General features: G+C 36.9%; 2 protein-coding genes across 2 annotated transcripts in view; one reads left to right on the top strand and one right to left on the bottom strand.

Moving 5' to 3' along the window:
• The first annotated feature begins 266 nt into the window (after positions 1 to 266).
• Positions 267 to 8,384, top strand: LOC309505064 (uncharacterized protein). Its single transcript, XM_082178446.1, has 2 exons — positions 267 to 2,380; positions 3,233 to 8,384. The coding sequence occupies exon 2, from the start codon at positions 5,805 to 5,807 to the stop codon at positions 6,594 to 6,596; it is 792 nt and encodes a 263-aa protein (XP_082034572.1). The 5' UTR covers positions 267 to 2,380; positions 3,233 to 5,804; the 3' UTR covers positions 6,597 to 8,384.
• Positions 7,152 to 17,985, bottom strand: part of fgfrl1a (fibroblast growth factor receptor like 1a) — a 65,184-nt gene continuing 54,350 nt past the window's right edge. The window contains exons 4-7 of the mRNA XM_082178356.1: positions 17,894 to 17,971; positions 12,739 to 13,023; positions 11,665 to 12,018; positions 7,152 to 9,221 (exon numbers count right to left, since the gene is read on the bottom strand). Of these exons, the coding sequence (XP_082034482.1) occupies positions 8,815 to 9,221; positions 11,665 to 12,018; positions 12,739 to 13,023; positions 17,894 to 17,971 (1,124 nt within the window). The 3' untranslated portion in view covers positions 7,152 to 8,814. The remainder of the gene's footprint in view (positions 9,222 to 11,664; positions 12,019 to 12,738; positions 13,024 to 17,893; positions 17,972 to 17,985) is intronic.

The raw sequence follows: 17,985 nt of genomic DNA, 5'->3' as shown, positions 1-17,985 counted from the left end.
AGCGCCCCCTACCGTATAACAGTGAAAACACGGAAAGCACATTCCGGGGGACGCGTTTTCTCAGGATTTTTGTATGGGAAAGAGTTAAGAAACATAGTCATGGTATTTAGATTACATGTTGTGTTATTTATTTATTTATCCTTCATTTTTCCAGGAAGGTCCCATTGAGATTCAAAGAGTCCTGGCCAAGATGGCCGTACTAAAATTTCACACAAAATTTCACTTACACGTATATCACAAACCAAATTCTAAATTGATGAAGTATTTAAAAGAATTTAATGATACAGAAAAACATGGTATTAGTATTAGTATGTACATAGTATTTTTTTGTTGTACATTTTTGCTAGTTGTAAGCTTGAAAACATGTTCATTATACATGTTAAGCAGTCTTGAGGTTTGTGATGAAAGCAATAGAGGTGTAAGGAAATGTGTTAATATAGTGAAGAAAGAGAAATTTTCAAAAACATGCCACGCACAAAAGCGCAGATTGAAAAAAAAGAAAGAAATGAAACTGTCATTCAGCAACCACAAAAGAAATAACATCATCAGGGCAGTATGTTAGCAAACACGACACAAGCACCACATCAAACACACCGACACATGCAGCGAATCACCAGACTGACACACAACATGGTAGCACCAGCCAGAATAAAAGCAGTGACATCAGGCCCTAATTACAGTGTTATTCTATCTGAAACACTCTGAAATGTAAAGCATAAAGTCCGTATTTTCAAAGTTGGAAATAAAAGTGACGTTGAGTTATTTGCACTGAGCCAGGGTAAATGGAGGGGAATATTTAGATGTAATGCCTGTCAAGAGACAAATACATTACCAACAGGAACATTAGGAAACTATGTGTCAGACGCCTAAATCATTTAATCCCCCAAAGCTTGACACAAACACATGAAACCACACGATGAGCCTCATATTTCATACCGCATACTATAAATCAAATACTCCACTTGGATGACAGGTAGAAAATCATTCCATGAAAAGACTATTTGTCAATGAATATCCTCTTTACACATCAATAAACATCACTAACAAAAACATAGCATGGTATTACTAAGCTATTTTTTGCAAATGCACCAAGATAGTCAAGTCACCTTTATTTATAGCGCTTCATACAATACAGATTGTTTCAAAGCAGCTTTAAGTGATGACAGGAAAAAGATGATTTAGATCAACAAATATTAAATTTAATTTCATCTATAAAGAAGTTCTGCAGAAAATGATGTCATCAATCAGTTCTTATATAACAGTCAATACAGTCAGTTTAGTTAACAATAACAACACGAATAACTGAAAAATACAAATAATAAGATAACACTTTACAATAAGGTTCATTAGTTAACATTAGTTATTGTATTAACTAATAATGAGCAATACATTTGTTACAGTATTTATTAATCTTTGTTAATGTTAGTTAATAAAAATACAGCCGTTCATAGTTTGTTCATGATAGTTCACTGTGCATTAACTAATGTTAACAACCTTTGATTTTAATAATCTTTTTCTTTTTGTACGCAAGGGAAATGTTTATTAGTATTAGTAAATTAGTTTAAAATAATATTAACTTAAGATTAATAAATGCTTCATTCTATGTTAACTAGGGTAGTTAACTAATGTTAACTAATGAACCTTACTGTAAAGTGTTACCATAAATAATTATAATTATGATCCATCCATTCTCCAAACTGCTTATGCGCAGAGGTGCAGTGGTGCAAGATAATAATAATAATAATAACAACACACAAGAAATGATCAATAACTCCAATAATTATTAGTAATTGATACAGTTCTCTTTCTTATTAGTACTACTAGGTATTCATTTATCTCTGTTAGGGTTTTCCTACTCCATCAGGACATGGCAGGTGACAGATGCATGTGAATGGGGAGCGATTATCATCACTCGGCCTGTCGTGATCTGCCCCGACTGGTAATTCACTGTCTCGTGTGTATCTTGAGTGTGAGCGTGTCCAATATTACGTCTGTTTTGTCAAGACATCCAGCTCTCTAAGAGGGGCGAGGTGTGAACAGACAGTATTGTACATGTGAAATGTGCCTGAACTCTGGGGCTTCAGAGGGATTTCGGGTAATTTCCTGTCCCGGGTCCAGCGAGAGTGAAATTCAGCCCTCGGGTAGGCTGTCATTGTGTCATGCAGCCTAAGAAAAATATAAATCAGACTTCCTTTGTACAGCCCCAGGGTGTACAAATGAGTTGTGCTGCTTCAGTGAGATAAAGAAAACAGTTCGAGAGTTGGCATAAGTGATTGTCCAACTTTAAAACAGAGAGAGTCTTTGTGCTTTCAGCTGGAATGAATTGATTCATGCTTGACACTTCTGACCCCAACATCTTGAAACGCTTTACCCAAAGCAGGTATAATTTATTGATTTGTATTGCTCTTTTGCATTTGAAATGAAGTTATGTTTAATTTGTTTTACATAATCGTCAGAGTAAACACAGGAGCTTTTGCTATTGCTAAATTAAAGTTTGTAAAGAAACTAATCTATAAAAAGATGTCAAAATGTTTAGATAAAACTTTGATTCTGTGCACACTGTAAGAAATACATGCGTGTTAACAGTTTTATAACTGTATATTTGTTTAGAAATTGTCCATAGAAGGTGTTTTTTCTTGTGCTCTGTTTTGACAACTTTTGGCGGCCATAATTGTAAGCAGCACAAAATCCAGCTGTTCAATAAGTAACTTTATGGAGAACTTATGTAACTAATGTAACAAAGTGGCTGTTTTATTGCCATTATTAGTATTTTGAAATTATGTTTTATCTGGGTTGGTCATGTAAAATACGATTTGCAAATATTAGTTGGACATCGCTAACATAGCTCATGTTCACTATATATATCACTATTAAAGTTTGAACAAAAAATAGGCCTATTTGAATGAAATGAAGACCATTAAATTTTTTTTATTTTTTTTACTAGCTGTTCTGAGGTAAAATCAACCTTATTATCAACATAGTCATGAATCGGTCTCACATCATCAACTACTCATTCTTACCACAGCTGTGATTAATGATAATGTAATTTTACAAGTGCGGACAATGCGAGCGGTCACGACCTGCAGTTCTGTGAGTAATTACAGGAAATAAGTTAAATGATGAGGATGCCCTTGGATGGTCGAATTTAATCCAAACAATGTGTCACAACACCTGCGGAACTCAATGACGGCACTTCCTCCGCGCTTATCTGAATCCTCTGGTTTCTTTCAAGGTGCTAAAGAGGCTTTTATCCGTGTGAATGGCTATAAGGAACTTCCTGTTGAATTGTCGGCGTGCCTCTCCCGAATGGCTCACCTTGAATGATAAGCATCTGTGTTATAGTTTGAGGTATTTTGGATGTCTGCTGTGGCTTCAGAAAAACATGAACAGGTAAGGGTTGTAAAAACACAGCGCTTGTGTGTTTTAACACACTTGCACAGATGTCCCACATGTGAATAGCTTTGATGACCCTGATTTCTTCCCGGGCTTTCATGATGTCAGCGGGACTGTAGAAAGAATCCGTTCCTCTAAGGCAGCTTGGCAGGATGTGTAAAGAAAGGCCGAAAGACAACACCGAGATTAAGCTGCTTTTGTCATGGTTCTGTTGCGGACTTTAAAGGCTTTGGCTCTGGTCCCATCTTGCAGACACTTTTTTTTTATTATTCCCTCCTCTCGCTCTCTGCATCTTTTTCTTTTTGTACGCAAGGTAAACATTTCAGGAAAGCCACTGGCAACCAGTTTTCAGAGGGCGGTGTTTTTTTATTTTCACTCTTTCAATTGGCGTCTTTGTTGTCTATCGGGCCATTATGACTGTTTGAAAAAAGGAGGAAAGCAAACAGAGGGATCATTCTTTGAAAGGAGCAGCCAGGTATTCCCAGGTGTTGGATTTATAGACACTCACGCTTTCTGTGTCTCACTGAAGACGCTCACTCGTCGCTACATGAAGAAATAGAGTAGAATGAAGCGGCTGAGAGGACCGGTAGTGCTTTGAAAGCTGTTTGGTGCTGTAGCTTCCTGATTACACCATGAACTTATGAATACAAAATATGCTGATAATAGAATTTTTTATGAAAAACAAAAACAATATATAGTGCATAAAATGCAAAAGAATTCATAATAATGAAAATACATTTTTAAAGGAAATTTTAAAAGAAATTACTATTATACAGAAAGAATGCACTAAATTGATCAAAAGTGACAGTAAAGTAAATTATAAATATAGCTGCAAGCAGCAATTAAGGGGCCAAGCACAAAAAAGGCATGATGAGTCCTGCAAGCATGACTGTGAGCATTAGACTAACTGCAACAATGAGTATTTAAAGACATTTTTTGATTATTTTAGGCAAATGGCTGAAAAATCAAATATAATATTATTTAATTGCTTATTCTACCAAATAAGACTATTATTACCCGCATGCATTATGTTCGGGGACTCGTGTGCCTCAAAATCACGAGATGTCGAGGAAAACATTTCACTGTAATTCAAATTAATTAGATACATATAATTTGGCAGTAAAAACATAAAGTGTTGCACATTTTATTGGTGCAAAGATGAGTATGGTATGTATAGGCCTTATTTTGTACAACATTTGCAACTGTTTTTATCACTTAATTAGAAGCACCACAATTTTTTATTTGTGTCTTCTCTTAGTTACATAACGACTACTGAACAGACATGTAGAAGTTTATCTTTAAAATGCAAAGTATTGAAAATAAAAGCTCTGTAAACACTTGCATGTTTTGCAAGACTATAAGTGTATCCCATCGAGTAATCAAAAGTTCGGCAGTCTTTAAGCCTACTTGAACACTTGGGTCAAATAGAGGAAATACGTCATGCAAGTAGACAAGTCAAGTGCTAAGACGGCAAGTGTGGGTATTTGGACAAGGCATAAGTTTGGTCTAAATATGCTAAAGCGTTCAGGAGGCGTGACTCACTTTGGCATGCACAACACAATCACAGATTATGTCAAACATAAGTAATGTTGGTACAGCCTACCTCCACTACACTAGCTGGGGACAGACGTAACAGTGAGAGGAAATCTGCTGAAATAGGATCCACACAATCTAAATTTATGCAAGAATGCTATTGAAGAACAAAGAATAATCAGTTTTGACTAAAGTGAACAATTTAAAGTAACAAAAACACATTTTATTTAGCACAAAAACAATTGCCATGTGTGTTTGTATTCCTGACACATAACATTTCAGTCACTAGCTATGTTGACCATACACCTACTTTAATGTTAACAACACTCTTCAGTCTCCCCCTATTTCATACATTCTCTCATTCACCGCCATATAATTTTACCCAACTATAACGACTTCCGCTTCTGAGAAACCTAAAAATGTGAAAAGGGTCAATTATGGTAAATATCGGAGCAATGGTCTAGGAGTTAGAAAAAGTTGTTTTTTGGAAAATTCTAATGGCGGAAAAAATTTATATCTATAGATATGGAACTCTATGGAAAAAAAAAACGTCATAGAAAATCGAATCGTTTTGAGCCAAGGAATCAAAAGAAAAAGTTTGTTTCTAGCCCAACGGTTCAAAAGTTATTTGCATAAACATGAGTGCAAATTTGTACAGTTGGTGGTGCTAGAGGGATTGAGTCAGAGACTCCAAAACTGCTATCGTGCAAGCGGTTCTATTGGCTTCCATTGATTTCCATGGTAGAAGAAGAAGAAGAAGAAGAAAAAGAAGAAGAAGAAGATGAAGAAGAAGAAGAAGGAGGAGAAGAAGGAGGAAGAAGAAGAAGAAGAATGAGGAGGAGGAGGAGGAGGAGGAGGAGAAGAAGAAGAAGAAGAAGATGAAGAAGAAGAAGAAGAAGAAGAAGGAGGAGAAGAAGGAGGAGAAGAAGGAGGAAGAAGAAGAAGAAGAAGAAGAAGAAGAAGAAGGAGAAGGAGAAGAAGGAGGAGAAGAAGGAGGAGAAGAAGAAGAAGAAGAAGAAGAAGAAGAAGGAGGAGGAGAAAGAAGAGGAGGAGGAGGAGAAGAAGAAGGAGAAGAAGAAGAAGAAGAAGAAGAAGGAGGAGAAGGAGAAGAAGAAGAAGGAGGAGAAGGAGGAGAAGAAGAAGAAGAAGAAGAAGGAGGAGAAGAAGGAGGAAAAGGAGGAGGAGAAGAAGAAGAAGGAGAAGAAGAAGAAGGAGGAGGAGGAGGAGGAGGAGAAGAAGAAGAAGAAGAAGAAGAAGAAGAAGAAGAAGAAGAAGAAGAAGAAGAAGAAGAAGAAGAAGAGGAGGAGGAGAAGAAGAAGAAGAAGAAGGAGGAGAAGAAGAAGGAGGAGGAGGAGGAGGAGGAGGAGGAGAAGAAGAAGAAGAAGAAGAAGAAGGAGGAGGAGGAGGAGGAGAAGAAGAAGAAGGAGAAGAAGAAGAAGAAGAAGAAGAAGAAGAAGAAGGAGGAGAAGAAGGAGGAGGAGAAGAAGAAGAAGAAGAAGGAGAAGGAGGAGGAGGAGGAGGAGGAGGAGGAGGAGGAGGAGAAGAAGAAGAAGAAGAAGAAGAAGAAGAAGAAGAAGAAGAAGAAGAAGAAGAAGAAGAAGAAGAAGAAGAAGAAAATGAACGGATGCAATAGGCGCCTACGCACCTTCGATGCTTGGCCCCTAATTTAAGTTACAAAATATCTCGATTTTAAATCAAATCTGTTTTTTTAAACGTTCTATTCATCAGAGAATCTGGGGGGAAACATATCATGGTTTCCACAAAAATATTAACCTATATTAACTAATTTCAACATTGATAATCAGAAATTCAGCATATTATAATGATTTCTGAAGGATCGTGTGACTGAAGACTGTTTTGAATACATTTTTAATGGAGTAATGATGCTGAAAATTAAGCTTTGATCACAGGAATAAACTACGTTTTAAAATATAATAGAAAAGTTACTTTGAATTAAAATATTTTACAATATTGCTGTTTTTACTGTATTTTTGATTCAATAAATTTGGTGACATTTCTATTAAAAAACATGTACAAATATTACTGACCCAAAGTTTTGAATGGTAGTGTAAGTAGTTACACCATTAAAGAGTATCTGCTACAGTATTTATATGATTTATTTCACATGACTTTCATATTACACTTTGAATTATAAATACAGTCTGAAGAAATATCTCGAAGAAATCTTGTATAAACAGTTTAAAAAATAATCTCATACATTTTGTACTAATTGTAATATAAATTAATATAGTTCATAAGAACATTGGAAAATAGTTATTTATAAGGTTATAATAATATTTTGCCATTTCAAACAGTGGGTATAAAATTAGACAAATTGTATGGAATTCCAAATAAAAGATTGTTAAAGGCATTCATTGACAGAAAATGACACTCAACACATTTTCATACCTGGTGAACAAGAGCTTTATCATTTTATGATAATGATAAAATTATTTTTAATGTTTCAATGTGACAAACATATATTGTTTTAACTTAAAAACAGGCCAGAATGTACAAGATTGTCCATACAGAGATTATTAACTAATTACGACCGTTGTGTAATTTTTTTTCAACAGCGCATATAAATATTCAACACTTGATATATGCTACATAGCTTACACTGCAGCTAAGGGAACACAATGCTATGTTTACTCGTTTTTGGTTTAAAACATCTAGATTACACCCAATTCAAAGCATCAAGTCATTGCTAACAAATAAATTAACTATTTTTGAATCACTTTCCTCTTTTGGCTGACTTTGTTAAAATAACAGGGGCAATGAATTTCAAAGTTTTTTTTGTCAGATGTCTGGGTTAAGTGCATTCCTGTTTTCCCGTTGTCCTTTCAGCATTTTCCCATTACCATGAACATCACGGTAAACACATGCACGGTCAATGCACAATACGTCTGAGCTTTAGTCTATGGTTTGTTTTTAAAACTCTGACTCACTTCTGTAAATATTAAAAGGGCAGACATTACATGAGCAGTCAAAGGCATTTTACACAGTATTCATTATAGTGGTCAAGCTTATGATAATACAACTTCCCTCCCACACACACGAAAAACAAGGCCATAGAGCAACTATGGGATTGCGGTACCTCAGGTTATTCAGAGCAGGCCCTGAAAAGAAAAGTATAAAGTTAATGAAAAACACAAGGAACCCCCTTGCCAGAACATACATTATCAAAATCTCTTTGTATCTTTAGTTACGGTATAACCATAGCTCATTAATATTCTCTTTTTCCATTAAAGATACAAAACTAGATTGACTGAACCTACACTATTTCTTAAAGTCGAAACAAGGTAGACCATACCTGCAAAAACATCAACATACTGTACGCTCTCATGCATTCAATCGGATGTAACTAAATACACTGTGACTGGATCTGCAAACAATTTTCTTATGCATGCATACGAACGTTTCACTGAGATTTGGTGATAATCTCCACTCCCCCCCCCCCCCCCCCCCCCCCAAAATCCTTTTGGCCCCATCCACAAGATTAGTCAATGGACGTATGAAAAAATCGTACTAAAATATTAGCGTTTCACAGTTTGAAAGCAGATACGTATTGAAGACACAATACATTTGAGTGTGTTTGTTCCCATACAAATCTGCAAAAGTGTTTGCTCTGCCAGCAGTGTTTTTTGTGAAACGTTTCTCCATTTCCAAACAGACTCAAATATCATCATTTTTTCGTTAGCCTTGCCCACTGTTCATAAAGGGACTGGTTAGACTGCAACAACATGGCTCCATTGTCTTTCTATTCTTTCGAATTTGAGCAGAAATGTTTGTTTGAGGCAGTGGCTTAACACGCTGCTGTATGTTGGGTCCTGTTGGAGACTGAAGAAATATGTGAAGAAAAACCAAGCATGAAGGCCTCGGTACATGCTAACATTGGTAGTGGATGTGTTGGTGCTGGTGAATTTTGCCGTCCACGTGCGAGTGGGTGTGTGTGTGAACGTCTGAGTAGATCTTTGGATAGACTTTGGGAGCAGCTTGGGCCAGCAGAAGCTGTTGTTGCTGTTGCTGAGCCAAATACTCCTCGTAGGTGACGGAGCCGATGCAGTCTTTATCAGCGGCTGCGAGCGCCCGGTCTCTTGGGGCCGGCCGGGGGCCATTGGGTAAGGACTGGGCTGAGATTATGGCTCCTGAGGAACAGTGCTTTCTGGACTGGCAGAACCAGAGCAGGACGGTACCCAGAATAAACACCACTCCTGCAGGGATGCCGATGATGACGGGCCAGGGAAGACTGGGAGGCAGAACCGACGGGATTGGAGAGAATGGCGGCTTTGGGTCTGGATGAAGACAGAGACGTAAAAACCACAATGTAAACAACAACAAAACTGACAGTAGAATTCAAATATAAGCCGCTTTCCGACCGGAGGAACCTTTTCACAGTTCCTAGAACTATTGGCTAAAGTACCCGGATGTCGGCGTGTTCGCACCGCAGGAACTAGGAACGATTTTAGTTCTAGGAACTCCATTTGGAGGAACTAATTTAGGTCCTACTTCAGAGTAGGGTCTAAACCAGCACTATAGGAACTACTTGTGACGTTAGTGTACGCTGATTGACCGAACGCACGCGGAACACCAGCACCCGCCATTTTTAAAACAGCCGGAATGTAAACACTCAGATTGTAGCCTATATATTTACTCCATAAACTAACTATACAAACATTGAAAACAGTGATAGATGGGTCTCTAAACCTTTATGCTGAAGAGAAAATCCAACGCAACTTTGAGGGAACCAAGCCAAACATGATTATGTTTATCTGCCCAGCTAGCAACACTGGACATCAACCACACGGCATAGGCCAATAACCTTTTTTTCATATACTGTCTACTTTCTATAACAGTTCTATCTAATAACATATTAAACAGTACTGTTAGACAGATCGTTAACTAATAAACACAGAGAATGCGAGCATTGTTTGCTCTGGCGTTCTCAGCGCCGCCAAAATAAAGGTATGTCGCGCCGTCAAAATAAAAGTCACCGTGCTTGCTTGCGCACTCCCTTACCCCTCCTACCAGTTCCTATGGCCACTTGGCCTGTGCGAACGCAAACAGCAAAACCGAGTTTGGGGAAGAGTAGTTCTTAGAACTGTTTAGAAGTGGACAGTTCCTAGAACTAAGTTCCTGTAACTACTTGGTCGGAAAGCGGCTATAGACCACATTCACAAGTATCAGTGGCCCTGTTTACACCTGGTACTAAGAAGCACTTTCATCAATCTGATCACAGGACCAGTGTCACATGATCATGATGACATGGTTGAATGACTTTACATGAGGACGGGTATCAGAAGAGACATTTAGGCTAGAAACATACTTAAAACAATTCAGAAATTGCCATGGTACTGTATGACATCATGAGCAAGAGCACATCAACACTGAATCAATAATTAGCACTTTGCCATGGCCAAAGAGTATGCGAAGGTTAACCAATCATAACACACATAATTTACTAATGTATATTAGGAATGTAAATCAAGTAAAACATTTAACCCTCTGGTGCTCCTCAGTAAGAAAAAAGTTTTTAAATTTTTTTTTTAATTTTTTTATTTAAATTGTTTACATCGGAATGGTACGAAACTTGGTAAAGTTTTTGCCACTTGCAATGTGAACACACACACACACACAAAATCATGGACATGATTCGTAAAGGTTAAATGGTCCTTAAAAAATAGTCACACTTGTGCTATTCACGGTCAAAATTGGCCGCATATATATTTCATATAAACAATTTTATAACAATAAACTAACTTTTTTTTAAGTTCACTTTTTCACTTCAGCAATAATATGCCAAGTGTCGTCTTTGAAATACAGTGTAAATATAATTTAGTACCATAAAATCCCCTAAAAAAACAAAATATTAAATAAAAAAAACATTATCGAACTAAAATATAATACATTCATTTCATTGAAATAATCATAATCGTAAAAAAATGGTCATTTTTGAACGACATGCGAAGATCATCAGAGAGTTAAACTAAGTAATTGCACAGGTTTATGTAATTTATCACAATGAATCAAAGCAAACATTAACATTTTTAATAAAATGAATGATGAATCAGAATAAATTATATTTTTAATAATATTTAAAATATTATTATTAATAATAATATTCAACAATATGCATTAATATAAATCCACTAATATTAATAATGAAAACTATATATATATATATATATATATATATATATATATAGCAAGGATTAAAATGATCAAAAGTTATAGTAAAGACCTTTAAAAAAATTACAAAAGATTTCTAATCTAATCTAATCTAATTAAAATAAATGTTGTTCTAAATTAGATGTTCTTTATTAATTAAAGAATCCTAAAACAAAATATCACTGTTTTCTCCAAAATATGAAGCTGCACAACTGTTTTAAATAATAAAAAATGTTTCATGACCAGCAAATCATCATATTAGAATGATTTCTGAAGGATCATGTGACACTGAAGACCGGAGTAATGATCACAGGAATAACTATATTAAAACAGAAAACAGTTATTTCAAATTGTAATATTTCACAATATTACTGTTATTACTTTATGATCAAATAAATGATGCCTTGGCGAGTGTAAGAGACTGTTTTTTTTTCATGCTGGTTTTGCAACTGTATTTACAGTAGTAAAAAATAGCATGAATAATTAGCTTGACTAATATTGCAAGTGGACTACCGTGAAAAATTCAAATGCTGCAGAAGTGAGAGATGTGTCTGAGAGAAGGAAACTGACCAGGCAGCACAGTAAGGAAGGCACTGCGGAAGCTGTAGCCCATGGTATTGGCCCCCAGGCAGATGTACATGCCAGCGTCCTCCTCTTTGGCTCGAGTGATAAGAAGCTTGTTCAAATAGGATCCGTCTGGTCGTGACCACACTTCACCCGTGGGCAACACAACGAAGCGATGGTCTCCGACCTCAATAGTGGAGTTGTACTTGCTCTCACCGCCTGGTTCGACCCTCTTCAACCATTGGATGACCGGCTTCACGTCACTGCGTACTTTGCATTGGAAGGACGTGGTGCCACCATAGTCTACTGTAGTATTTACTGGATGAGTGCCCGTCAAGATGGGCTTGGAATTTGTGCGCTCTATAATGAAATAAGGAAATTTTATTTCCTAATTAGTATTTAACACAATTGTGGGGTTCAGATTGGTCTTTCTATTTTCTGTTCTAAAAATAGTTTTATGCTATTTCGAGTAAGGAAAAAAATGTGACATATGACCCTACCGAGAGCAAGATTGATAAACTTCCCACTGTTAGGATGTGGTTGTAAAGTCAGCAGACATAGCCGCAAATTAATCTGGAGCAAATAGCAATTGAACTGGATAAAATCTTTCTTTTCAGCCTTTACCAAACCAAACTAACCACTTTTAACCACAATTTTAAACTCACTCAGATTCCACTTCGGAATATATTTAAAGATTAATCTATTTTAGTATTTGTGAGGCCATAATATAGATATAGATAGAATATAATACAGAATTCAAATTTTAATAATAATAATGAAAAAATTCTTAAATATCATGCATTACTAATGATAAGCCATTCATTTATTGAGACAGTTTGGCTGGTGCTGCTAATAAAGAATGCTACTCTTGTTTACTAGCAATGATTAGATCAAATCTTCCCGACACCAAACTCTTGCCAAGACAGCTGTTAAACCCCCCTGAACAGCATCCAGATACGAGAGAAGTAATGTTAAACTGTTGCTGCATGTTCATTCTTTCAGTCTACACTATGTAAGTAAGTCATCGAAAGCTCCATCAAATTCCAGGAGAACATCACAGAGACGAGGTGAATGACTCACGGATGACTTCCACTTTATAGGTGGCGTTGATCTCCCCAGCGCGGTTGGACACATGACAGGTGTATTTGCCGCTGTGTTCAGGCGTGAGGTTCTTCAGGCTGAGAGTCCACTTCTTCTTGCGGCCCTCGCCCACCTCTCCGGGCGTCAGAGGCCTGCTGTCCTTCAGCCAGATGATGTCGGGTCTGGGGTTCCCGCTCGCGGTGCACTTCAGCCTTACTGAGCTCCCCACCGGACGTGCAATCACGCGCTTTCTCATTTTGGCCGGCTGCGTGAAGCGGGGCCGCACTACAAAGAAAGAAAAAAGAAAAAATGACAAAATTTCTTTATCAAAGAAAAAAATGAAAGATAAGGATAGACAGCACCTTTCTTTTTTGGACTAGCGCTACTGTACTTAAAACCTGAAGGAAACAGGTTTCTATCAGTTTTGTCAGGTTTATAGCCTACTCTAGTAAGACGTTTAGTTATGCATTTCTCAAAGCTTGTCAAAAGCATGTCATTTTTAACTTCAAAACTGAAAAAATAAGAAATTATTAAGATTTTAAGAATTTATAAGAAAATCTTTTATTTTTTATATAAGACTATGAACTATTTACAATGGTATTTTTACAGTACGTTATGATATGGTATTCAAACAGAATTTAGCAACAGCATGTGTAATGCCTTTTATGCTTAATTAAAAAAAGCAATTTTAATATAATACAGTAAGAAATACTAAAGAGAATCTAAAAAGAATTTTCATTAATAATAATAATAGTTGCAAATACTCAAATTGTCTGGAAACATTGCAGTAATGAGAATTTGGGGGAATAAAAACAGTCACAAGGCAAAAAAATCTTAAAGGAGTAGTTCACTTTAAAATTAAAATTCTGTCATCATTCTGCACCCCATTGACTTCCATAGTATTATTATTTTTTCCTTCTATGGAAGTCAATGGGGTCCATCAAATGTCTGGTTACCGACATTCCTCCAAATATCTTCTTTTGTGTTTAGCAGAAGAAAGAAATTCATACATGTTTGAAACAACTTGAGTGTGAGTAAATGATGACAATTAAAATTTTGAAGTGAATTATTCCTTTAATATCCATCTTTATGTTCTTTCGATTTTTGGGGAGTAAAAATATTACCCATTCTTATGAATTTTTTCCAATTTAGATTATGGAAATCTGATACCTAAAGAAAAAAAAAGAAAAAAATATGAATACTGCTTTTCCACACTTAAGTTTAGAGCTTAAATAAATAAAGGGAGAAAGGTGGAATACTGATTTATCATCAGAATTTACACAACACCGCTAACATTACAAAGAAAATAAAGCAGAAAAGAGCGGACATGAAGTTCTTATGTGGGCAAATTTACTGAGCAATGCACCACACCATGAATGCAATCAGACAAAGCAAACAGCAGCTCCTCTGTAGTTTCACTCTATAGTTCCCTGCTGACTGTTACTGTTCACAGTAGACTCTGAACAAACACCACAAAAGCAAATACAATAGTGAACTAAGCATCTCCCGCTAGCAGCCATCAAAACTGCTACGCTCCGCAGTACAAAAACAAGCAGGTCAGGCCCTCTTTGAACACTGCCGAGTTTAGCGCTGCTCCAATATCAAATCAGATGCCGGCCGTCAGAGGGGAATGGAATGCTTCCCCCCCTCACACTTCACATAAATAGCCTGCTCTTTGGCTCGTCAAACGCAATTACCAAAGCAAACACTGGGCTCCAGAGGTAGGAGTGTCTGACTTGTGACCTATAATGCAGCCTGAATCATAATCATACACTGTTTCAAATGCTTATATAGTTATTCGGTTTCTCCCAAGGGTTTTTTCTCCATTTTATCACCTGATGGAGTTTGTGTTCCTTGCCACTGTCGTTAGTTCCACTGCCACTGTTAGTTGGGGACACTTAATATTCAACATTATTGATCTGCCTGCATTGACACCGTTGTATGAGAACTTAACTGAGCTGAACGATGACATCACTGTTTTCTCCAGATTGGCTATAACTAAATGAATAACTTCTTTCCAACAGAAATGAAGCATCACTGGACTATGACACTATTTTTGTCTAGATCTGCTGTACAGCCGAAATAAACTTTGTTGCATTATTTCCCTGTTAGCACTGTAAAGCTGCTTTTGAAACAATCTGTATTTTAAAAAGGGTAACACTTTACTATTATACATTAGTTAATGTATTTACTAACATGATAACAATGTGCAATACATTTGTTACAGTATTTATTAATCTTTGTTAATGTTAGTTAATAAAAATACAACTGCTCAGTGTTTGTTCATGTTAGTTCAGTGTTCATTAACTAATGTTAACAACCTTTGATTTTAATAACGTATTAGTAAATGTTGAAATTAATATTACCTAAGATTAATAAATGCTTAAGAAGTATTGTTCATTCTTAGTTCATGTTAACTGAGGTAGTTAAATAAATGTTAACTATACTGTAAAGTGTTATCGTAAAATGTTTTATACAAATAAAGGTGACTTGACTTGGCTTGACTTGACTCCTGGGGCTATGGGAAATAGTGTGCGGACTGTCCAATCTCAGACCACAGGGCAACCTGTCAGTATCTGGGAAGATTCAGCCACATGTGTGCCGGCCTGGAGATGGGGGTTTGAAGGGGAAATACAGGGGTGACAGACTGTACATGCTGTCCAAACACTCTGTGACAGCCTCAGTTTCCATTCAGTTGGTCAGGTTTTTCCATAAGGACACACTTTAAACCTGGATCACTGATGCTCTTCCAGCACACAGCATGCTGTCATATTGTGTAAGACTATGAGACTCTTTTATTTATTCTCATGCATTTGAGTACTACAGTATATACTCTATAGCAGAGGTCTTCAATCCTGCTCCTGGAGGGCCACTGTCCTGCAAAGTTTAGTTCGAACCCTAATCAAACACACCTGAATCAGCTCATCAAGCTCTTCAGAATCACTTGAATATTCAAAGGCAGGTGTGCTGAAGCAGGTTGGAACTAAACTCTGCAGGACAGTGGCCCTCCAGAAGCAGGATTGAAGGCCTCTGCTCTATAGTAACAGTAGTGCTGCTACAGTGTACTACAACAAAGTGTCAGAAAACATCACCACTGCTATACTACAAGAAAATGGCTACGCTGCAATGTTATAAGAAAATGTCACTGCTACTACACTACAAGAAAATATTGATGCTACTTTAAGAAAGTGGCATAGCAATTATACTACAACAAAATGGCAGCATTGAAATGCTACAAGAAAAATGTCACCGCTAATAAACTACAAGAAAACAACAGCGCTGCAATGCTACAAGAAAATGTCAGCTGCTATGCTACTAGAAAATCTCACCGCTACTATACTACAAGAAAACGGCAGTGCTGCAATGCTACAAGAAAATGCAACAACTACTAAACTACAAGAAAACAGCAGCTGATATGCTACAAGATAATGTCACCGCCACTAAACTACAAAACAAATGTCACCGCTACTAGAAAACAAGAAAACGCCAGTGACATTTTCAAAGGTCTGCCTCGTTGCTCCTGCTGCAGCTGTTTGCGTAGCGGTATGCATCTGAAAGCTTCGTATATCTTTCTGTTTTGAATCATTATTTATCATCATTCCTTGTTGTTTATACTGCTAAATATAACTTACTCAACATCACACATTAACCTGACATCAAGTAATTCGCTAGCCTGTTAGCGTGCCATCTGTGCGCTCTTTATTTATTGTGCGCGCTCGCGCCTTTTACGAGTCCATCAAACAACTTAGGTGAGTAAGATCAGTCAATAAACACGGTAAGTCATGTCATCTTCTCCTCTTATTGTTACTTGCACCTCATGCAACATGTTTAGCATATCCTTCTCTGTCAGCACAGGATTTACATGTGATAAATGCAGGGAGATAGTAAAGCTGACGGGGAAGATTTCATTACTAGAGGCACGCATCCAAGCTTTAATTGAGGTTAATTGTAAGAGTGCAAGGGCTTTAGATACTGCTTTGGATGCGACTAGCTTAGTGAACTCTTTACATTGTTTGGTTCCGGCTGAAGTAGAGCCCGCGCAGCAGGGCAATTGGGTGACGGTGAGACGCTGTAGTCGTGGGACAAAACACCGCTCTTAAAATCTGCTAGATCTGCTTATTTTTCAACCCTATTAGAAGAAAATAAACAAAACCCTAGGTATTTATTTGAAACCGTGGCTAAACTTACGAAAAATAAAGCTTCAAGCCCAGAAGTTTCCAAGCAGGACAGCAGTAATGACTTTATGAACTTCTTCACTTACAAGATTGATAATATCAGGGAGAAACTTATAACTATGCAACCGTCTACTACAGTATCGCATCAGGCAGTTCATTGTAGTGTCCCTAAGGAAAAATTTGATTCATTCATTGCTATAGAAGAGGAAGAATTGGTTAAACTCGTTAAATCATCTAAATCGACAACATGTATGTTAGACCCTATACTGACTAAGCTATTGAAAGAGATGCTTCCAGAGGTCATAGATCCTCTTCTTAATATTATTAATTCATCTTTGTCATTAGGATACGTACCAAAAAGTATGTTGAGGGTTGATTTGTAGGGAAGGACTACACGCCTGCGCACATATATTCAAATGCACATCGAAACTCGTAATACGCATGTGCACTCCATCGGCGTTCTCATTGGTTTGCTTTTTTGAAGTTTGCGCAGAAAGAACTTGAGTTTTCTGTTAAAACGGTGTCGTGTTAGTGGCCCCTAAGTTAATAACTAATGATCGTTGCGACGGAAGTGAATCAATCAAACTAACTTTATCTGGACAATAACTGTATTCTAGAGCTGCTATAAAGCCACAACACTTTACTTTAATTTCCTATTATCAATGTAAAGCTGCTTTGGAACAATCTACATTGTTAAAAGCGTTATATAAATGAAGATGACTTGACTTGACTTGACAAAGACTGCTGGAAATAGAAGAGATAAGACCATTTACAATACCTAAATGTTTCAAAGTTCTAGTTTTTCATGTTCTTCTTTAAATTTGTAATACAATGTAAAACAAAATGTTGCAATTCATGAAAAGCAGCTTATGAAACATCTTGGCAGCTGTAGTGCATATTTTCAGTTACTTTCTGGGCAGCAATTATAAATACCAGGAATGAAGGAGATCAAAGGGGATCAGAGGACTGTAGCACCTTACCCAGTTTTCCTGTCAGGTCAGTGGAGTACTCGGTTTCACCAGCTGGTCTTGCACCTTCCCTCCCAGCACTGGAGTCATCTAGAGAGAGAGAG

This window comes from Leuciscus leuciscus (genome assembly GCF_965113295.1).
Source record: "Leuciscus leuciscus genome assembly, chromosome: 8".
Classification (NCBI taxonomy): Eukaryota; Metazoa; Chordata; class Actinopteri; order Cypriniformes; family Leuciscidae; genus Leuciscus; species Leuciscus leuciscus.
This window is presented reverse-complemented; position numbering and strand designations above follow the sequence as displayed.

Excerpts from the sequence above, each read along its gene's own strand:
- LOC309505064 (XM_082178446.1), top strand. The coding sequence starts at position 5,805 with ATGAAGAAGAAGAAGAAGAAGAAGAAGGAGGAGAAGAAGGAGGAGAAG.